The 22,146-nt window shown below is 37.9% G+C and overlaps 2 protein-coding genes across 8 annotated transcripts in view; one reads left to right on the top strand and one right to left on the bottom strand.

Moving 5' to 3' along the window:
* Positions 1 to 131: 131 nt before the first annotated feature.
* Positions 132 to 8,655, bottom strand: BFAR (bifunctional apoptosis regulator). 7 transcript variants are annotated; one of them, XM_064152988.1, is made up of 10 exons: positions 7,007 to 8,289; positions 6,838 to 6,889; positions 6,442 to 6,514; positions 5,410 to 5,738; positions 4,453 to 4,654; positions 3,934 to 4,100; positions 3,143 to 3,287; positions 2,764 to 2,934; positions 2,076 to 2,278; positions 132 to 1,202 (listed from the first exon to the last, which is right to left on the bottom strand). In XM_064152988.1, the coding sequence occupies exons 4-10, from the start codon at positions 5,673 to 5,675 to the stop codon at positions 1,010 to 1,012; spliced, it is 1,347 nt and encodes a 448-aa protein (XP_064009058.1). In that variant the 5' UTR covers positions 5,676 to 5,738; positions 6,442 to 6,514; positions 6,838 to 6,889; positions 7,007 to 8,289; the 3' UTR covers positions 132 to 1,009. The 7 variants fall into 7 exon arrangements, with proteins under 7 accessions (XP_064009058.1, XP_064009061.1, XP_064009056.1 ...); XM_064152991.1 differs by lacking the exon at positions 6,442 to 6,514 and having other exon boundaries at positions 6,838 to 8,021; positions 8,111 to 8,655; XM_064152986.1 differs by having other exon boundaries at positions 6,838 to 8,289.
* Positions 8,656 to 8,759: 104 nt separating this feature from the next.
* Positions 8,760 to 22,146, top strand: part of PARN (poly(A)-specific ribonuclease) — a 47,411-nt gene continuing 34,024 nt past the window's right edge. Inside the window, exons 1-17 of the mRNA XM_064152995.1 lie at positions 8,760 to 8,898; positions 9,261 to 9,338; positions 10,137 to 10,216; positions 11,190 to 11,257; positions 11,352 to 11,433; positions 12,217 to 12,277; positions 12,895 to 13,060; positions 13,233 to 13,298; positions 14,024 to 14,062; positions 15,880 to 15,922; positions 16,558 to 16,638; positions 17,505 to 17,561; positions 17,662 to 17,739; positions 18,846 to 18,889; positions 19,378 to 19,420; positions 20,037 to 20,112; positions 21,974 to 22,084. Of these exons, the coding sequence (XP_064009065.1) occupies positions 8,880 to 8,898; positions 9,261 to 9,338; positions 10,137 to 10,216; positions 11,190 to 11,257; positions 11,352 to 11,433; positions 12,217 to 12,277; positions 12,895 to 13,060; positions 13,233 to 13,298; positions 14,024 to 14,062; positions 15,880 to 15,922; positions 16,558 to 16,638; positions 17,505 to 17,561; positions 17,662 to 17,739; positions 18,846 to 18,889; positions 19,378 to 19,420; positions 20,037 to 20,112; positions 21,974 to 22,084 (1,192 nt within the window). The 5' untranslated portion in view covers positions 8,760 to 8,879. The remainder of the gene's footprint in view (positions 8,899 to 9,260; positions 9,339 to 10,136; positions 10,217 to 11,189; positions 11,258 to 11,351; positions 11,434 to 12,216; positions 12,278 to 12,894; positions 13,061 to 13,232; positions 13,299 to 14,023; positions 14,063 to 15,879; positions 15,923 to 16,557; positions 16,639 to 17,504; positions 17,562 to 17,661; positions 17,740 to 18,845; positions 18,890 to 19,377; positions 19,421 to 20,036; positions 20,113 to 21,973; positions 22,085 to 22,146) is intronic.

Raw genomic sequence — 22,146 nt, 5'->3', positions numbered from 1 at the left:
TATTGTATCTACTTTCACCCACCTCAACTTAAAGATACAAGGCCACAGAGCGAGTTTGCACAAGTCAAAGTTAATAACAAGTTTTCAAGCTAAACAACTCCACAAAACAAAAAAAAAGTTTTTATGAAGAATGAAGATTTCAAAAACAGATCTTTAATCTTTAAAAATATCCATAAGCAAATTTAAAGTTTATATTAAGGATACAAATGGAAAAAAAACCCAAACAAAAACAACAAAACACACACAGAAAAAACTTAAACAACATAAGATGCAACAGCCAAAGCTAAACCTTTGCTTCAGTCAAGCCCCATACTTAAAAATGGCAATCATAGTGACACAAAATAACTTTGCAGTATTTGCTCACAGACCTAGATGCACACAGTATCTTGCAGTAAGATGTAATTACAGTGTCAGGTCACATTTGTAAAATAATCTCTTTAAAAAGATAACCCTAATTTAAGAACCAGCAATGGCATTAAGCACATTTTCCAAAAATCTTCAAGAGTGGGAATTTTCAAACGAATGCTACTGTAGATTCTATATCTGACAGTCACAACTTCATGTGTAAAGCAGACTGAAAACACTGAAGCATTTTCAGTATCAAGCCTATTCAGGAAGAGCTTTCCTTTGGGAAGCTTAAGTTAAGTCCATACACTGCTGGTATGAAATGCTAAAGGGGAAAAAAAAAAAAATCACCTTAGTAGTGCCGAAGAGAGAAAGAGACGGAACCGAGAATGTTTTTTGATCATAACCAGGATGACATGATTGTATACAGTTTATGTGACTAAATCAGGCATGTTTTGTGGGTATTTCCCCTCAATAGAAAATTTCTGATAGTAAAGATCTGGATCTGGAATCAGACTGTTTAAGAGTAACTTATCTTAAGGCCTTTTTGTACATTTGGAATTAATATGATCTACCATTTTCACTGTCACATAGGTAAGAAAAGCAAAGCTCATTTCAGGTGTCCATTTTTAGAAGCTAAACATACCAAAAGCTCCAATGCCAGTCACTGCACTTGTGTCTCTAGACGCCTCACTTCTTTAACCACAAGATCTATGTTTATAATTGGATTAAAGTATAAGGCCCAGTAAAACAAACAATTGCAGACAAACTGAGGAATAAAAGGCCAGAAAATTGCAACAAGAAGACCCTGGGTTGAGACTTTCCAGAAATGTCTCCACATTCTGTGAGGAATAGTCCTGTGAAAAAGGAAAAGGAGAGGCTTAGAGGAACTTTCAATTTTGTTTTTACCCATTCTAGGAAAAGCCAGCATGTGCTGCAACTTCAAATTATTTAGGCCTTACTCAGGAATCTGTAAAATATCATTATGCACTCCAGAATAATTTTCTTAAATTACAGTAACACTACATTTTACATGGGGAATCTTTAAGTCAATTTATTCAGACCACAATGCACAGCAAGTTGAAGTGGTCAAATTCCAGATTTCCTTAGATTATATCTAAGTACCCTGTTCTCTCTTGACCACGTCATGCTCTCTAGCTACTGGTAGAGAGAATGACAATTCAGCACACACCAAATCAAGTTCTAAAGACTATAAATAAAAGATGACAGCAATTATGATGTAGTATTAATATGCCAGAATTAAGGCTGAAGCAATAACTGAGAACAGCAATTTGGAACACTTATCAGAGTAAGTATCAGCATAATAAAGCTTATTTATGATCCTGATGTTTCATTCTTTATTACCTATACTCTAAGTGTACCATGACAATACTTTGTACTTAATTCTCAGCTGACAGCTAGTATTAGTTACCATAGAAGGCAATTCCCAAAATGGCAGTTAATATTTACCCAATGATTAAAAGCATGCTTACTACCATTACTGCATCTGCTACCTCTGATCAGCAAAATCAGCTGTAAGAAGCTTTCAAGAATACACAAAAATAAAGGTATTCAAGACTAAGTATTATTAGCATGTGTGCAGATTCAGATTCACTTATTAACCTGAGCTGTGGCAAGACACTGATTGCTCACTGAAATGCCAGAGTGTTACTTTGTATTTACTAGGCCAGGTTCTTCCTACTGTCCTCAACAAACTCAGGAAGACTTACTTCAGTTCTCTTCTTGACCAGAGCCTCCAAAATGAGAATAACTCCAGAACAGATAGCAACATGGCATTTACAATTATAAATCTTGATGTCCAGTAGTGCACATCCAGCCAATCCCAAGCAAATTCAGCTACCAACTGATATGGCAAAAATAAATACTTTACAATGAATTCCCTCCACTGTTTCCAAGAAGGATCTTTAAGGTCCTGCAAATAAAGATAAAAAGACTGATAATCAAATTCATATTAAACTGATATAACACTGGCTTACTTGCACTTCTATTCTTGAAAAACTGTTTTTCATACACTGAAGACAGCAATAGAACTCTACTACAATTTCTGGTGGATACTAGATTTCAGTACTTTCCATTGGACTAGAATAAAACATCACAGTCAGACAGACTTTACAATGTTGTTTGTTAATACACCGATATATTGGGTGAATAGCCTTTTCATTGTCATATGAACTTAAAACTTAAAGTTTGAAAGCCTTAAATCAACCTTATTAAATGTAATGGTCACAACACTGGTTGCATACAATAAAATCAAATCAAGGAACCACTTTATAGGATTTTTTTTACAAAGTTGTATTGTAAAGACATGAAATGGTGAGTAATATGTGTTTTTATGTTGCTAGTCTTAAAATGCTTGTATCTAAACAAAGTAGCATATTCAGTATTTTGAATACTTACTAGCAGTTTTGGGACAATATCTTCATATTTGTCTTCTTGCATAGGGCAAATTGTGTGGATAAATGGTAGGAAACCTTCTGCATAGTCAAACACATACAGGTATAACATACTGAGTCTTGGAGAAATTTTCAGTGCATAGAGAAGAAATAGTGATTTTCCTGGATTTACTGCCTGAAAGATATCAAATTATCAAGTTTTAAACAATGAAAAAAAAATGAAGGGGACATGCCTGTCCTTAGATTCTTCTGGCATTAATATTTTAAAGGATCATTTTTCAAGTTCACTGAACTGAGTAGTCTTTACAAGGGTAATCCTATGACCTTAAAGCTCCTTCTGCCTTTAAGACCATTTTCTTTTAAAGATATTGAAGTAAATGTACCTTATATTCCCAAAGGTTCTGTGGTGGCTTAACACCTAAAGTTTTCACATATTCCAGTTCCTCCATAATAGCTTTTCTATGGTTACTGTTCTCTATACTGTAAGGGTCTTTTGTGAAATCCTCCTCTGCCAGTGTTACGAGGAGCCTACAAAAGAAGATTTAAGAAGGTAAACAGTACCCCTTCACCAAAAGGTATCACTTAACAAATTAGCAATTACATACTGAAACAATAAACTATCAATAGAAGGTATCCTTTTAAATACAAATGTCCTGAATCAATTGCATCCCAAAACCTGCACTTTAGAAAACCTTCAAGTCTTCTCTTGCCTGCTTTCAGCAGGCAAATCTATCAGCTTGACTAGTACTGAGCACACTTCCTCAGCACTTCCGGTCTCCTGAAATCACACCTAGAGCTCTTGGGTGGAATGCAACAATAGCATATGAATAATTTCACAAGAAGGAAATGGTAGGAGAGATAAATAATGACATTAGTATGATTTTACTTTCAGTATCAGTTCAGTCTGCATTGTTAGCGTTTTAAGAAGTTCTCAGGAAGTGTTCAGTTAACTTGCCTAGTATGTGCTACAGTATTTTTCACAGAATCACACAAAGGTAGAAGTTGGAATCATCTAGTCCAACCTCCCTGCTAAAGAAGGCTTAGGTGTATTTTATTCTGATATGGCAACAATATTCCCACAATCTATGGAATGAAGTATGGCCATTTCACAACATACTGTCTCCAACGTCCATCAGCCCAAATGATAGCTGCTCTTGACAATTACGCCTCTCACCTTCCATTTACTTTCTCCAGTAAGAATCTTTCTTTGTAATGTGAAGCCCATGGACCCAGCTGCTCCAGCCAATGTATCACTTCCTCAGAAGTCCATTTAGCAACAGGCTTGTGGACAAGAAGATCTTCAAATTCTCTGCTACTCCAGTGATAACCAAGTAGAACTACCTAGAGGAAGTAAAAAAAAACAAAAGGGAGGAGGGGGGAGGAGGAAAAAAAAATTCCTTTACCTGCAAAGCAAATATATTAATGGTATGAATAAACACACACTAAGGGTCTTGACAAGTAGTCTTCTATTTTATGGATGCTGGAATAGTCAAGTTACAAGAAAGTATCTTGAAATTTTACCCAATTGGTCTAACTTCTCTTTAATGTATATTGCAATTTTAATTATGTTATTTACTTTGCTCAGCTGAAGTTTCTTCTGTGCCGACAATCTTTTTTATGTGCATGTAGTTTAAGTATCTTAATTTGCATGCTTAATGAAGTAAATACGGAAAACCAACCAGATGAAACTTACTGCTACACAAGTTAAAGCTGTCAGAACGCCTGAGAAAAACCCTCCTCCTCGAGGATTAATTCTTCCTGTGTTCGGAACTGTAGGGATCTGGTCATTCCCATATTTTTGGAAGGTTGCTAAGCTGTGTGCTATATCACTGTTTTGTTGAATATCTTCTTTTCTTTGTTCAATGGCATCAGAAAATAGCTTTTCAATAACATCCCTAATAGGAAAAATATTTGTCATTGTACTATAACCACTGAGGCTTAACGTTCAGAAAAGGGACTGTTTGATTTTTGGTTTCCAGCCTCTATTTATGACTTTTAAAGCAAGAAAATATTAGTTATTATTTTATGAAGTTAAATAAGCTACTTCCAATCAGTTCCATTAGCTTCTAAAGACAGAGTAACTTGAAACATATAAGTAGTAAAGATTTATTTTTTATAATATAAAACTAGACTTGTGTGCTCCTGGCAAGCCTTGATTACTCAAGAATGCTAAAGACAACATAAAATCCTACTATCAATCTTATAATCTACTTATTAAAATACTATCAACCTAAAAGCAAACTAAGAAATTGTAGGTAATTCAAGACAGCAAATAGGCAATTCTAGCTTCATGCTGCAACAAGATCACATTTCCTATACATAATTCCTAGAATGGAAATAATTACACAATTATCAATTCTAACTTAGAATTATCAGGAAACAAACAGCAATATTAAGAGATGCAAATATCTAATTTCTAAAAACTTTTAGGAGAAAAAAAAACACTTAAAACACAGCCAGCCAACTCATTTTCTATGCAGAAAAATATTTAAACAGCTCAGTACAAGTGCAGAATGTGAAAGATTTCAGGATTTAAACATTTTTGTGGTAGTTGTGATTACCAATAAACTACTAAAATCTACAGCAAACTCCAGAAACCAGACAACTAATTTTAATGAGTTTAGAAATCCAAAAGGCACAGCACACTCACCTGAGGAGGATATTGACTTTGGGGAACCCTTCCCATTTTTCTCTGCATTCAGGGCATTCATTCTTCTTGGATGATACCCACCACAAAGCTAAGCAATGTCTACAGAAACTATGCCCACAGTTCAGAGTGGTAGGATTGACCAGAATGTCGTAACAGCAGTGGCAAAGGAACTCACTGGCTGATACCTGCTGACCGACCTCGGGAGTAGTGCATGTTTCAACTTTTGCTCTCTCCGCTTCACTTTGCAAAGTTTCATCTTCTTCCATTTTTCCTTCTTTTATACAACCCAAGAACTCGCTTGTATTTTCAAACTAGGCAAGGCACTACTTCTGCAAAGTAACAAGATAAACCTCATCAGGAAAAAAAATTGTTACTACAGAAGTTTAGAATTACAAGCAGTGTAATTTAGCATTGTTAAGTCTTCCATTGCTCTAATGTTTTGAAACTTCTAAACTAACTTAGCTCTCCTCAAAAGGAAACATGATCTACTTTTTCAGCAACATACTCGTTGCAAACTACAGTTAAAACCAGACTCCAGCTGTAAATGCCTGGATTCAATTTCCCTGTATTTTCCCTTCCTATAGAACCCAATATATGAAAAAAAACCCTACACCTTAAATACGATTCACAATAGTACCCAACATATTAAAGTGAAACAAACAAAAAAAACCCAAACCTCTATTATTCAGATGACTTTTAACAGTGTAATTAATCAAAGTTTTACTGAAAAACAGCAAGCTAAAGGAACATCATTATAAAGTGCCACCAGAGTACAAAAAAAAAAAATCAAACACCAGGGTAATGTAATGATCTAATTTACTCTTCTTTCCAAGCACATGGAACAAAACATCGCTAACAAATGTCAGTTTGACATTAGTGATCCACAAAGTCATGTGCTTCAGAATTCTAACAGATTGATTAGTATCGATGTGTTTGCCTACTCGGTGAAGGGCTAACGTTCGTTTTACTAGTAACTAGTCTTTGCTAGTATTTCAGAAAACGGACAAAAAGTTTAAATTGTTCCAAACTTACAAAAAAGGTAAGCCTAGCTGCTCGATGTTCGATGTTGTCTCAGATGACTGTGTCCAAATTCTTAAGAGAAACACTGGCGAAGATTATTACCAGTCAAATGTTAGAAGCTATCAAAGACTGTACCATTTTCTCCTCATACACTACCAAACCACTCTGTGTTGGCACTCTCCACCACGTGTCTCCTGCTTCATACTAGTAGTTGCCATCAATCCACCCAGACCGAGCTCAGAGCTAAGCGTGAAAGTTAGTAAGGAGTTAGAGAAAAACAAAAACGAGCAATACAGAAATACAAACCACCAGTGCAACTAGGATCCGCAGACTGCTAACAAACACGTCTTTTCCCTGCAAAGCAAAGACTCTTGGCTTTTCCAAAGACAGACCGAAAACACCACTTACGAGAGCAGAAATCAAAACAAGGTTTTGCATCCAAGAAAACATTCTTCTAGTTCTGGAAGAGACAGCCAACAGGATGTCTCGGGGTGCAAAAACATTTCACCAGTCAGTCAGAAAATCATCAGAAGAGAGTCAGAAGTAGAAAGCAAATTACTAGCTCCTCTCCTGGTACCTCTTTCCAACTTCAGCCTGCTTCCTCCCCCTCTGCGCTGCTACCAAAACCGCCGCACCGGTGGCTTGGGCCTGCAGCAACGTGACGGCCGCTTCCTCCCGCCACGCAAGGCCGGGCTCATCTCGGAGGCGTTCACCCGCTACCCCTTTTCCCGCACTACAGCAGCTGAGGGGAGCGAAATGGCACCGCTCAGATATCCCCAGGCAAGGAGCTCCTCGCTGGCAAGAAGCCGGCCGCCGCCCAGTGTCGACTCACCCGCCGCCTGCCCCGCTGCTGCTTCCGCACAGCTACTCCGCGGGGGCGCGCCCGGCGCCAGTGCTGCGCCGCTCCCGCGGCGAGGCCCGTAGCGGCACGGGAAAGGCAAGCGAGCAGCAGCTCGGCCCGGGCGATGGGCCAAATTTGAGCGGCCTACCCCGGCCGGGGGCTGCGGAAGGAAAACTGAGCTCGGGTGCTGCGGCAGGCGCCAAACCGCACTCGGGTAGGGCCGCCAGGCCACTCTTCTGGTGGGCGACAGCAGCAGAGAGCTCTTCGGCAGAGTCCACGGCAGCAAAGCCCTTTTTATCTCCCAGGGTTGTGTTTCAAAGCTTTTTAAATCACCGGGCACGAACACTACTACACTCACTTTCTTAACACACTTACCTCTATATTCGTGAGAGCTGACCTATGTTTGCTCCGTGTTACTTCTACACGCCCAAGCAACTTCCCTTCACAGAGATTTTGTTTTACTTTACAAGTTAAGATGGAGAGGTCTAGTCTCTGAAGTAAATTACAACTTCCGTACGTTATTCGCCTTGCAGTGCTAACACGCTGCACCAAGCTGGTTCACACAGGCTGATTTTATCATATGGCACTCATCTATATACGCCCCCACTCAGGATTATCTACATAGCCTCTGTTACCTTCATTTCTTCTTGGGAAAATCGATTGATTTTGTAGTGATGAGATACACGTTTTCGCTGTGCAACACTGTGACATTTCCTTAACATATTTTGTTCCTGTTCCAGTCTGATACAAGCTGCAAGTCCAATTTAAAATAGAATTACCAAACTCACATGATTTATTCCAGACTGATTTAATTTTAAATATATTTGTTTCCACACCCACATTATGCAGATGTCTCCAAACGACAATTATTTGGGATGGGAGTCATGCAGAGGAACCAGAGAAGCTTGTGCAGAGACATCCTGTTAGGTCTTAAGCATTGTTTACAGTTATTCTACCATGATGTGTTTAAATGCTGAGCTTTATAGTTCATCACAATAGTTCATCCAGCCTCTTAACGGTTAAAAAATAATCACCAGTAGTTCTCCGCTATCCTCCTGGTATCTCCTCCGCAAATCCCGATCCCTTCTTTCTCGATGGTACTAGTTCTGGCTTTCCGGTCTGACTCTTAAAACACCCCCCACAACAGCAGTTAGTTTAGGATTCTCTCTTCTTCCGCTGGCGACCCTATCAGTCGTTCCGCTCCGCGGCGGCTGGCACGGCCATCCTGCCCTCACCGTCACACGAACGCGACGGACAGCAGGAAAGCACTTTCCAGGCCTAATGGTGCGCTGCAGCACTAGCATCAGAAAGCCCGAAACCGTTCACAAGTGGATGAGCAGACCTCGCCAACGGGAGCAGTTCTCAACCGCCGTACGCAGGCGAGGCGGGCCCGAGGCTGCGCGTAAGAGCAAAGGAACGACACCGCAGAAGCCGCGCAGCGCGGAGCCCACAGGAGGAAATGGCGCGCTCCCGCCCGTCGCCGCCGGCCCCTCACGTGAGCGCTGACGTGCAGCGGGCGGTTTCCGGAAGCGCCCGGTAGAGGCTGCGGGCGGGGCGGTGCGGTGCCGTGCCAGGCTCAGCTCTAGGCGGGCTGGTGCGGCGAGGCGGAATGGAGGTGACCAGAAGCAGTAAGTGCCAGCTGCTCTTGTACGCTATGTTCGGGTTAGACCTTGCGGTCGCGGCGGGACGTTCTGAAGAGGCGGTGCAGAGATCGTCTGTGGTGTCCCCGCTTCCCATCCCCAGGCTGATGGCGAGGTTCGGCCTCAGTCTCTCTTATGGGGATAACAAGGGGTCCCCAGTCCTCCCCTCGTTCCTGAGGGCCAACCCTGAGAACCTCCATCCGCGCCTTAAGGCCGAGGCTGCGGGCAGCCCAAAGGCGGCAAGCTCTACTGGTTGCCGGCTGGTGTGGGCCGCCTGTGTCCTGAGGGGCGGCGGGCTGCGGTAGAAGGTCATTAGTAGTCTCAGGCGTGTTTTGCCCCTTTACCCGCAGATTTTAAGGATAACTTAAGCAAAGTATATGAAGCCATTGAAGAGTCGGACTTCTTGGCCATCGATGGAGAGTTTTCAGGTACGGCTGTGTCTGTTTTGTGGTTGTGAACTGTTGGCAGTGTTTCTGCAGGCCCTCAGGTGCCCAGTTTGTTCGTATAACGTTTCTCGGCGTTGGCTTGAAAAAACTGAGGCTACCACAAAATAATAACAGCATTCACTGTGTGTGGTAGTAAGATTTTGGTCAAATAAAGATATATGTCATACTTGTGCTGTCTCCTTCCCCACTGCAGTCTTTTAACATCTTAATTGATCTTCAGGTGCAACTCGGGAAAAAAAGTGAAATTTACTACTTCTCACGAAAACAAAATGTTGGGATGATTAAGGGAGGCCCTGCAACTGTTTGGACAAGGAAAGACAGTGCTAAGAACTTCAGCAATTCTGGAATGTAGAGAGTCTGTGCCTCAGAGAGATGTCATAAGATGTCCTTTAGCTTTGGGATATAATAAAAAAATAAATGTGATCAAGATTAGGTTTTCTTAGATGTGGTGCTTGTGGAAATATGGTGGTTGTTAGGTATTGCTGCAGACCCATTTTTAGCTTGAGTTTGTGCATTGTCTTGTAAAGACCCATCAACATTATGTTACTGGTGGGTCTTTCGTTTTAGTTTCATGTTGAATAGGAACAGTTAAAACTTTAACTGAATGGGTTTTGCACTAACGTGCATACTTTTTCACAGTAGAAGATGTTTCTCAACTGAAATAATCTCAACGTGTACTTTGAGTAAAAACACTTTTCTTGAATTATAAATTGTTGCATTTCTTTTCTGTGGCTAATTTTGAAAAACTTTTCCAAAGCTAAATACATTCTGCTTTTTCAGGGATCAGTGATGGGCCCTCAGTTAGTGCATTAACCAATGGCTTTGACACTCCAGAAGAAAGGTATCAGAAGCTTAAAAGGGTAGGTGTTTACCTTGACTAAAATGAAAATGCTGGAAAAAAGGTTAGAACTCTTTTGTTCTGAAGGAGACAAGGTAGGGAAATATGACAGAACTCTGTAAAACTGAGTTACATAGAGCAGGTGGGGATTGCCCAGAGAAGCTGTGGATGCCTCCTCCCTAGAAGTGTTCAAGGCAAAATTGAACCAAGCTTTTAGCAACCTGGTCCTACTGAAAGGTGTCCCTGCCTATGGCACGTAGATTGGAACTATGTGATCTTTAAAGTTCCTTCCAGACCATTCTGTGATTCTAAGACTAATTTGCTAGGTAGTGTTGACACCTATTATTTTTTCCCAACTATGGAATTGCGTTCTTTGTGTTTAAAATGGGTGTTTGCCCCCTCAGGAGGAGTAAGTCTTCAAATGAGACCACAGTGCTTCTTTATATTGTACACTTGTAGTGGTATTACAAAATGTTTTTGATATTGATGCTGCTGTTGTGAAATACTAGAGAATGTTATGGCCCAGTCATTCACCATTAGCTACGTGGATTAGAAGAATAGTAAATGTGGTGTTGTATGTATTCAGAAAGTATATACAGCCAGTGTCTGTCACAGCCTGCTCCCAAGCTATGGGGAGTGTAAAGGAACATTGAGAAGGAGACTTGACAGCTCCTTTAGATGCAGCATCTCTTGTGTGTGAGCATCAGGTGAAGAGAGATGGGACTTTCCTCAGTTCTTGTCAGTTTATGGAAAGGAAGTGCATACTACAAATTATCTTTGGGGAGTAGTAATATGGCTAAATGTGGATGGAATCTAGTTGAAAAGCTGGTGTCCTTGTGAATGTACTTAAAAAGGACCACTGAAATGAATGTTTGCTAAGAAAATTCAGACTTGCTTACCTTCAAAATTGAGAGTAATCATAGTTATTGTGGGTAAAGCTCAGCTATGTTTAAATGTGTGTGATTTTTATTCTCATGCAAAGTTTTCCTTTTCAGCATTCCATGGATTTTTTGCTCTTTCAGTTTGGCCTTTGCACTTTTAAATATGATCACACAGAAGAAAAGTAAGTTACTCTCTTATTCCTTGTCTTTTTAATGAGGAATTTATGGAATAATAATGACAAGCTGTACTGACGTGCAATTCATCTTTTTTCACAGGTATATAATGAAATCATTTAACTTCTATATTTTTCCAAAACCCTTTAACAGAAGTTCACCAGATGTCAAATTTGTCTGTCAGGTTAGTAGTAAAACAAGATAGATTTTGTTTATTTAAGGTATGCCTGCATCAAAGTGTAGTCCCAGGAGATTTCTATATGATTGTTGAGGGAGAAATGGTTAGTTGTTTTAACATAAAAATCAGAAGCCAGAAAAACAAATACATTTATGGGATTTGGTTTGTTTCTTATAGACTAAATAAGCATCAGCTGCTAAGAGCAATCAAATAAACATCAGCTAAGAGCAATCCCTAAAAATGAGTTTTAAGGGACTATCTTTGACTTCAGTTTTTAGATCATGTTCCACATTGCATTGTGGAGTTTCTGGAACTGGAGATAATGTTCCAAACCTGGCAAGGTGATTCTGTATTTTTTTTTCTTCTCTTTCTTGTCTGACTTCCCATTCCCTCACTTTTTCTGTGTGATTCTTTATTCCCATTTGCTTATCCCACTTTCACTACTTCCCAGGCTATTGCCAGCATTCTGGTCTCAGATTTGTTTGTCTGAACTGCATTTTGCTTCCTTTAGTTTTCTCTGTTCACATTGCTCATTAATCCATCTTTATCCCTTCAGTGTATTTATTGTTCTTGTACTTCAGGGAGATTGAAAATAAATAGCAACAGTAGCATAGTCTAAACTCTCTTTATGGGCACAGACTTGATCACTCTTGTCTGTGGACTTTGTATAATGAATGTGTACATTCAATGTGTAAAAGTACACATACGTAAAATGTGTGAAAATGACAAAATCGATCTTTTTATGCCACAAAGTCTTGTCAGTTCTGAAGTTATTTTCTTCTCTTCCAGAGTTCAAGTATAGATTTTTTAGCAAACCAAGGATTTGATTTTAATAAAGTTTTTCGCAATGGTGAGTGGTTGGTTTATTTGTTCTTTCTTTCAATGTCTGCAAAATTTATTACATCTTTCTTCATTTTCTGAAAAAATGCAGCCATCTGTGGTGCTCCCCTAACATGTAACGAAGTTCTTAGAATTATTCTCATCAGATCTGAAACTGTGCTGCTAGTTAAGTTGTTTGTTTTTCTGTAGTGGCTAAACATAGAGCAACAAACTGTGGTTGTGTAGTGGATCAGTAATCACAGGTTAGAAAAATGCGTTGTTGAAGGTGCTGCTGCAGTCTCTCAGTAAAATGGTGCAGTCAGAAAGGAGGAGGAGTGCTAAAGATTTTTGTGATGGTGATCTACAGCTCTGCATTCCTTGGGCTCATGCCTTACGCAGATGACGCAAATAGCTTTTAACAGTTCAGTGGTACCAGCTAACCTGGGTTGTGCTAAAGTGAACCTTCTACAGACACTATAAAATGGGGTCTAGAACAGATGACTGTAATGGGAAAGTATAAGGATATGTTTGGAGCCCTCATGGGTGTAGCAGTGGCAGAATGTCTTTGCTGACTCTCAGTTCACAGTAATTTGTCTTTAGGTATGATGTGCTTTTAAGCATATTTTCTTTTTCTTTTTTGTTTTTAAGGAATTCCATACTTAAATCAGGAGGAAGAAAGACAGCTAAGGGAACAATATGATGAAAAACGTTCTCAGGCCAACGGTACAGGATCGCTGTCATACATTTCTCCTAATTCTGCAAAGTGTCCTGTAACAATTCCTGATGATCAGAAAAAATTCATTGAGAAAGTAGTGTAAGTAAAATTGGCATGTATCTTCTGATGAAACTAAACCAATAATGATGTGTTTGTATGTTGAAGCAGTTTTAATAGTTCACAAGTTATGAAAGTTATTTTTTATTAAGTGTTTTCTGTTCTTTTGGGGTGAACAAAGTGGATGTAGAAGCAAATAATCTATTTCTTCCAGGGAACAGATAGAAGACTTACTAAAGAATGAAGAAAATGAAAATTTGGAACTGGAGCCATGTACAGGGTCAGTTTCTGAAATTGTGTCTTCTAAAACATTACTTATTTTGGGCATATTAGAATTAGGAGAATGACAAGGAAGAGTATCTTTACTTGGGTTAACCATAGAAGAGTCTACATTTGACTCCTCTGAAATATGCAAAAATGTAATTTGTATGGATGTCATAGTCGATTTGTGAGCCACAGCTTCTGCACATAGTGACATGTTTCAGTATAGCTAAGAAATGTGCATATGTGAGCCTCCTTTTGCTGTTGCTGAAATGTCATGAGCCTTGGATATGTATTTTATAAGCAGATTTCTCAAATCTATTGAGCTATCATTTTTTTTGTAGCTGACACTGTCTATCGAAACTGGTTTTAGTGTGTTTCCACAAAGTTTAGCTTTGGAATTCCCAGATGTTTGAGGAGTACAGCTGTTTAAGAAATAAGGAATTTAAAAATAATAGAACATTGTAAATCTGTGGGCGAGATAACATCACTATACTGATACTCACTTATCATGACTGAACAGTATTTACTTATGAGAAGGTATGTGGATAACTGTACAGAGTGGTGTAAATGCCAGCTTGGCAATTGACTTGGAAGAGGTTTCCTGATGTTCTCTAGGTAGCAGTGCTTGTGCTTGAAAAGCCTTTCTACAGTTGAACATAGAGCTGGCTTTAACTGAACACGATTACTTTGAAATACTTTTGTGAGAGGAATCTTAGTAACACAATTGTCTTTTTATTTTAGATTTCAGAGGAAATTAATTTATCAGACTTTGAGCTGGAAGTAAGTTACTGGTAATACTGCCTTGCTGTATATTTTTACTATTTCTGATAAGAAATCTGGGTAAGACCTGATCTGCCTAACCTCAGAGGTCAAGAGTAGGCTTTTATAATATTTTGAAGATAAATTACATTAATGTGGTTTGTCATCATTAATTTGAATATTTCAAAACTTAACAGATTTTAGACAGAAATGATGAAATAGATACTAATAGAACAGCACAGACCAAAATTATATAATAAATGCAACTTGACAGGTTTTTAGTGAACAGAAAGTACATGTGCTTGTGGGCTTGAAAAACTACTACTTCTATAGTAAGTACTGGTATATTTGTAGTTTTCTGTTAAGGTAACATGAATTAGCATTTTTAGTGACTTTAAAAATCCTAATTCTGGTGGTGATTCACTTCTCCTTTCTTGGCTTTATCCCTTATATATTTCTTAAGGCCTTAGGAGAAATTATAAGGCTATACAGATGAGTTTTTCATTGTTCTCACTGCACTAGTAAAATGTGGGAAATACAGTGGACTTTTTTTTTACATTTAGTTAATTCAGTGTTATAACAGTAGCTGGCTTTTGGTTACTTATAGTGGAAGAGGAAAAAATCAAGCTTCTGTATGTAAAATGGAACCTCAAAAAGTGTGCTTGAGAACTAATCTTAAAAAAGAGGTGTTTTCAGGAATTTTTGTGTGCATTTTTTAAGGTATTGATAAAATACCTGTAACTTCCAGTAGCACATAGTGTTACATTTGTCTGACGTTCTTGGTCTTCTCTCAGTGGATGAAAGCACGTGTTTACAAACTGTAGTTTTCTTAACTTTCATCTGCGTATGCTCTGTGTGTGTATAGGTGTGTGAAAGCACAGCTGTGAAGTTAGAATGGAGATAATTGAAGCAGAAAACAATGAGATTATCAATTTCTCTTGTGTCCTGAGATCTTCACACGTCATTTTCTCTATCCAGATGTTCTGTTGTGTGACTATGTTTGGATGCAGCTAAAGTCTGTGACATGTTGTGGCTTGAAAGTGAGGTCTAGGTTCAATACTGTGTGAGAAGTCAGAGTGGAGAGGATGCACACATACTCTAGATATGTTCCGAGCACTACATTTAGTAGGATATAAAGGATCAAAGAAATATGCTGGTTTTTCGGTGGTTATATACTCAGGACTAGTTTCTTATAATGAGAAGGTCAGAGCAATATCTGCTCGTTGAGCAGTGGAAGACATTACTCTCTGGCCTTGCTATCAGTTGTATGCTCTGTGTATTTGCACATTGGCAATTAACCACAATTGTGGCGGAGTGAGGCAACCCTGTTGCAGTAGTGACAAAATTTGTGTTAATATTTTCTATTAGAGGTCTATGCTAGCAGGAAGTTCAGGGTTGTTAGTAAGCCCTAGAATAAGTGTCATGAAAGACATGCAATAATCAAAGAAGCTGCGTTGTGGCAGCAGGTAAATGAGAACTTTCTCACCAGTATTTTTTTGGATTAGTTTGTGAGCAGAGTTTCTAAATTGTAATGAAGTATCTAGGTTTTTTTAGTTTAGTATTCCTAGAATGAGAAGTTAGAGCAATACAGTAATAGAATGGGAAATTACATAAGAAAAGAAGTTTTACTGCTGGATGCTGTTAGCTAATGCAAGCAGACAAATTTAACTAGCCTATTGCTTCAAAATTTCCATTATTTTAAATTAAAAAGAAACTTTTGCATTTAGGAGTTAAAGTAGTAGTGAAACATGAAATTAGTTGAATTACTATTTTGTTTTCAATATGTTAAATGCCAAATTAGTAACTACTTATATTTATTTTCTTGTGTTTTGATGTAGGTATCCGAAAGGTATCCATGTTGAAACTTTGGAGTCAGATAAGGTAACTAGGCATGTTACTACTTGTAACATTTGTTCTGTTTAAAGGAAATCATATCTTTCAATTTTGCCAACTTTTATAACGTCTAAGCTCTGTTATGCAAAATGTGAAACACTTTAAATGCAATACAGTGAGCTACACAATAAATGTGAAATCTGACCAATATCTGAAGTGTAAGCATGTATTTTTGTGGCTTTTGTTTAGTATCCTAAATGGTGTTTAAGATGTAGTGAATCTGACATTCACTGTTGGTGAAAACTGTTAGGTGAAAATTAGATCTTTGTCTTGGAGGAAAAGTAGTGGCATCACATGTGTATCCTCACTTCATAGCACGTATCTCTGCTTCAAAAGACATTTGAAATCCGCTCTATACAAGGAAGTGTGAAGAAACCTTTTCTCGGAACAAAAAACTGAGTTCAGCAAAAGTTAGGTTTGGTGAATATAACACAGTTTTCTAAAGTAGGCTTTTGTGAGTAGATGATAAAGTGGTGCTTACAATAGAAACAGTCATGTTGCCAAGTAACTGCTACTGAGGTATAACTTAATTTCCTTTACAATATAAATGTATAGAAACTTGCAGTGGTCTTAAATATGAGCTTCTCAGAGTTGTTCCTCAAACTATCCATTTTTCATTTTAGAAGGAGAGATATATTGTAATTAGTAAGGTCAATGAAGAAGAACGAAAAAGAAGAGAACAGCAGAAACAAGCAAAAGAACAGGTAAATAAGTTCATTGTTACATAAAAGAGGGAGGGGAAGGATCTATGACTTCAGCTGGTTGTGCAGAAATGTGTGATGGGCTTTGGTATTTCCCATGTGACTGTGACTGTTGTCTGAAATTGATTTTCCAAATTATATTAGATAACTTAGGCTTTGCAGAAGAGGGAGAAACTCTACAAAATTTTAAAGAATAAATAATTGTAGAATGTTAAACCATTATTCTGGAGCAGTGGACCCCTCATTTTATGAATCTGCTGCATCAGAGAGGCACGGTGTCAAGACGTTTTCTCTTCCATCCTCGCCAAAGGAAAGTAGGATGATGAGGCAGGCAAGAGTTTGGGAGGGGATATGTTTATGGTGTTTATCTTGCCAAGCAACCTGTAAGCATGCTGGAGTCCTGCTTCCTAGGAGGCAACTGCACACTTGCCTGCTGGTGGGAAGTGGTAAATGAATTCTTTTGACTTTGCTTGTGCATACAGCTTTTACTTTTTGTACTACACTATGACTGTATTGGTTCATGAGTCCTTCTGCCTTCATTTTAATTTGTTTTGTTGGTTTTGTTCTCTCTATCTCCTGGGAAAGGGGAGTGAACAAAAGAATGAGTGGCTTGTGGCCATGATCAACCTACTACAATAGCTTGTGACTTGACCTACTTTATTGTCAACTAGAACTACATATAGAACTCTAATTCTGTCAGCAACATCCTGCTTTGACCTTATGTATCTTCCAAATATTGACATGTCCTCTGTTGTCTGTTCTTGGTTATGTCTGAGAAACAGTTTGAGCCAAACAATTAGAGTCTGTCTGCCATTCTGCAGGTACAGGTTTGAGAGTTTGCTTCACTGATGCCAAATCTTTGCTTACAGGAAGAACTGAATGATGCAGTAGGATTTTCCAGAGTCGTTCATGCCATTGCTAATTCTGTAAGATAATTTTTTTTAATATACCTTTTGGTTGTAAGAAAAAAAAATCTAGAAAATTCTTTCACACAGGTGTAAGTAATGTTTCATGTGCTTTTCACAGGGCAAGCTTGTTATAGGGCACAATATGCTGCTGGATGTCATGCATACCATACACCAGTTCTATTGTCCTTTACCTGATGTAAGTAAGCTTTTGAGTGTTCAGATGATTAAATGAATTCCTCAGTGTATTTGTTTTCAGTCTTAGCTCCAATTTTCCTTGTGAATGGAAGCACATGACAGTCTGAGGAAAAACAGCAAAGTATTTTAAAAAGAACACATTTTACTTATGGGGTACTGCCTTAATTCCTTAAATCTTTATGCAGAAAGCTTAGCTGGATCAAATCCTCCTTTATGTTAAAAAATGTTTAAATTAAATGTTGGAATTGAATTGTGATTTCTGCTGTTATCTGTTAGTACTTCAGAAAGTACTTTGATGGCAGGTTAATTTAATTGAGATTAACATACTGGTTTGTGTGGTGATTTTTCCCCTGCAGTTGACAAAGTGGGAAATGCCTTTTTTCTTATAATGCAGTACAATTAAGAATAAGAAATATTGTAGCAGGATGATCTTCATTGACATGAAGGTGTGGAAATTGGAGATACCAGTAGGGCAGTCTATCAGTTCATGACTGCATTAATCTAACAATTAAGTTGGACTAAGCAATGTATTTGCACCAAGAACATCACAGAAGCCGAAGTTTTCATTGAAAGGTTAGCTTGTCATGATGTTTATATTATTTGCAATTCTCAAGGGCCTATGTGAGTTATAGGAAGAGCTTGATTATAAGATAGGAGAGGGAAGTCTGGGACCTGTTCAGACTGTGCTGGAATATAATCAGTTGTCATTTGTTCCTCTACTTTAGGCACTTGGAAGATCTCAATGTCTATGGAAGCAACTTCCATGTCTCTAATGACTGCTTATATTCCACTGAAATATTAAATGCTGGGAAGACTGAAGTAGAACTGCTAGCACAGTTGGGATTAGAGGTCTGAGTTATGTAATAGTAGATCATTTCTCTTATGAATGCCAGACAGATCAGAAATAACTGGTCTGAAGTTCTATGTAGCTGCAGGTGGTATTTATGGTAATGCAGACTAAGGCATCTCTTACAAGGTGAGAAATCAGTCACTGTATCTGAGTTTTAGAAGCTGATTGGATAATTGTAGTTACTGCAATGTATTGTGCTGAAACTGTTATACAGTTAACTTATTTGGATTTTATCTCCTGGTTTCCTGTTAAATTAGGACCTGAGTGATTTCAAGGAGGTAACATCATGTGTCTTTCCCCGGTAAGTTCTTAATTCAAATTTTCAGTTGTCTTAGTATAGTTTTAGCAAGCTGACATTTTATCCTAGCCGTGTAACCTAACTGTTACTGGAAATGAAAATGGGAACAATTTTGACAAATACAATTTTTTTAAAGTATTCTGTAAAATGTTTTTTCCAGAAGAGCACCGTTACTCTTCTACTTGGCAAAAGATGCAGCTTTGCTAGTCCCTTGGTTTTTGGCTTGATGTTTGGTGTTTTGAATCTGCAGTACATCTGGAACAGGACTGATTTGCTATTTATTGTTTGCATATCCTTGCTGTTGCTTAGTTGCTGTGTTTTTCTCACACTGAACAAAGTCAAGGTGTGGTTTGGCTGCACTAAGTTTTGAGAGTAGGTTTTCAGTAGCGTGAAGCTGCTGTCTTCCAGGTAGTGCACCAAAATACTTGTGAGAATTTGGCAGAATTGACATTCTTCTGTTGCAACTTACTTAGCTCTTACTTTGTTTCTAGGCTATTGGATACTAAACTGATGGCAAGTACACAGCCTTTTAAGGTAAATTGATAAAATATTGAAGATTGTGTGAGAGTTTTTGTTTTCCTGCTATTGATTCTGCATGTTTGGTCCTTTATACTTACTGACAAAGTATTTTTAATTAAGAGCTTTAAGAAGTTAATAATCCATGTACCTTTTCGTGACATACCCACATACAGATTCAGTATTTCTTTTAAATCAGTAATATTTACTGCTGATAAAACTATTCAGGTGTTCAGGCAGCAAGCACTCTCTGATGTTCACCTTGAATGCCATCAACTATTATAATCAGTATTGAGAATATTTGCCTTGCTGTGTGTGCTGCCTTTTCCCCTGCCACATGTACCATGCATGGAAGCAGATTCAAACAAAAATACTACTTACAATTCATCATAGGGAGTTGTGAAAAGTATTCATTACATGCATGTGACTCATGTTGTAGGTGAGGCAAGTTAACTTTCTAAAGCTTGTCTTGACAGACTTCTTTGGTGTGTTAGTTTGAATGAGGCTATGTATAAATCCTAACAGAACACAAGCTGGCAGCAGTGAATACTCATTTTGTCCTACTTTATTTAAGTTTCCAGGGAAAGTGTGCTTGGCAGTGGCACTGGCAGTTAATGATGTCTTTTTCTTGCAGGAGATCATTAATAATACATCCCTCGCAGAACTGGAAAAGCGTTTAAAAGAGGTTCCATTCAGCCCTCCTAAAGTTGGTAAGGATATATCAAAATGGCCTTGGTTTTGAAATGTTTTCCTTTATCAGAGGAAAGAAAGTGTTTTGATTGTTTTTGTTCTTCATATGACAAATAAATTCTTCTATTAATATTTAATTTTTATGAAAGAGACTTAAAACGTGGGCAACACATATGTAGTGCAGTTAGATGTAGAACTATTTTTAGAAGTCAATAGGAATCCTTCTGCTTTATTTCAGATAATAGAAGAATGGATGTATTCAGCAAATGGCAGTTTGATAATCTTCTAATGATGGCATTTTTGGTTTCTGTGTTAATTTTTTTATGAGTAACTTGAAATTGTGTTAAAAGCTTTTAATTTGGTTGCTATTGCTGTCCTTCAGATCAAAGCCAGAGCACTCTAATAAGCAAATAAACCTAAGAAAAAATGCAAAGTAGTGAGCTCTGGAAATTACCAAAGTTCCCTCAGAGCTTTCTTTGCTTTCAGGTGAATGAAAGGATATTTAATCAAGCTTATCTCTAAGTTCTGGAATTTTTCTTAAACTTCTACTTTTGAAAAGGGAGGGGAGGGAAGTGCTGAGCAGTAGTACAGTGTGTTGGAAGGGGAAAATCTCAATGCTTAGTCAACAAGATGAATGATACTTTTTTACATTGCTGAATGTGCAGAACAGATACACTTAGGCTACAGTAAGAGGAGAGATAATAAAATAAATTATCTACACTTCCCTTGGACAATGAGCAGCAGCTGTTGGTGCCTAGACCAAAGTAGTACCATGAGTACAGTGTGTACAGCCATTGCATGCTGGCATGGTTTCTTCTCTGTAAGTAACATAATTTGGCAGCTGTCAGGTACTATTATTTTACTGGTGTAATATAAAATATAACTTTACTTTTCCTTGAGCAAAATATGACCATAAAAGTTAACTGAATCTGAAGTGTTAAGATTTAATTTGAGATGATTTATGTGGTTCAGAATACTCAAAGCAAAACATGGTTTAAAAAACTATAATAAATGAAAAGTTAACAAATGTATGTTTTCTTTTGGACATGCATCTATGAAAAAAAGTTAAACACTAAAAGATGTCCTTTTTGTCTCAGCCAATATGGTTTAACATCGTCTGAATATGACAGCTTTAACTGAATATTTCTATGGTTTATCTGAAAAAAGGCCTGGTGTTTGCAACTCTAGTTTTATATAGGAAATTCTGATTCAGGTTTATTTTACAAAATATATCAAGTACAGATTTCCATTGTAAAATTTAAGCTAGTATATTTGTATTACTGTTTTAAATCCGTGCATATTTCTGTTACGGAGACTTGGACACTTTTGGACACTTCAGACTAGAGCCAATTCAGGTGTTCACTTTCAGAGGTGATTCAAGGGATATTTCTTAAGGTCTCCAAAAAGTCATGAAGCATGATTGTCAGTAAAGACATCCTTTAATCACTCAATTCCATCTTAATTGTTTAAATACCTTGAAAAAGCTGGCCACAGACTTGGATGGCAAACAGGTTAAAATTAGCCTGACTGTTCTTTTGGATGCAAGACAATCAGGAAAAAAAATAAGCTCTGTGGGGAATCCTGGTGGTCATGTTAGAACTATTACTCCAGATTGGCTGACTAGATATGTGATTAATAACTTAGTAGGAAGAAGTTTCTACCCTAGGAGCCCATTCTTATTTAAAAATACAAAATAAAACTGTTCTCTTTTTTGGAACTTTAGAAATTTCAGACCTCGGAGTTTTCCATAATTCTTAAAATAGTATAAACACACCCAAATGATGTTATGCTCTGACAGAATAAGTATGTGGGTAAGAATACAGGGCTACCTTGAACTTCTGTGATGATCTGTTTACAAATGATTTTTTTTTCTCTCCTCAGAAAGTGCAGAAGGTTTTCCAAGTTATGATACAGCTGCTGAACAACTTCATGAAGCAGGATATGATGCTTACATTACTGGACTGTGCTTCATTTCCATGGCTAATTTCTTAGGTATCTATCAAGTCTTTTTCAAACTTCCTCCTTAGTGCTGTCTGTAGCTGCTTATTACATAC

This window comes from Pogoniulus pusillus, chromosome 13 (genome assembly GCF_015220805.1).
Source record: "Pogoniulus pusillus isolate bPogPus1 chromosome 13, bPogPus1.pri, whole genome shotgun sequence".
NCBI lineage: Eukaryota > Metazoa > Chordata > Aves > Piciformes > Lybiidae > Pogoniulus > Pogoniulus pusillus.
Note: the sequence above shows the minus strand (reverse complement) of the source record. Positions and strands in the feature narration are given on the sequence as shown.

Bases quoted from the DNA above. Each gene is read 5' to 3' on its own strand.
- BFAR (XM_064152990.1), bottom strand. From the start codon at position 5,675: ATGGAAGAAGATGAAACTTTGCAAAGTGAAGCGGAGAGAGCAAAAGTT. The intron at 4,101-4,452 runs GTAAGTTTCATC...TACTTCCTCTAG, and splicing joins CAGCTTTAACTTGTGTAGCA to GTAGTTCTACTTGGTTATCA. The intron at 1,203-2,075 runs GTAAGTCTTCCT...CCTTTTTCACAG, and splicing joins TGGTCAAGAAGAGAACTGAA to GACTATTCCTCACAGAATGT.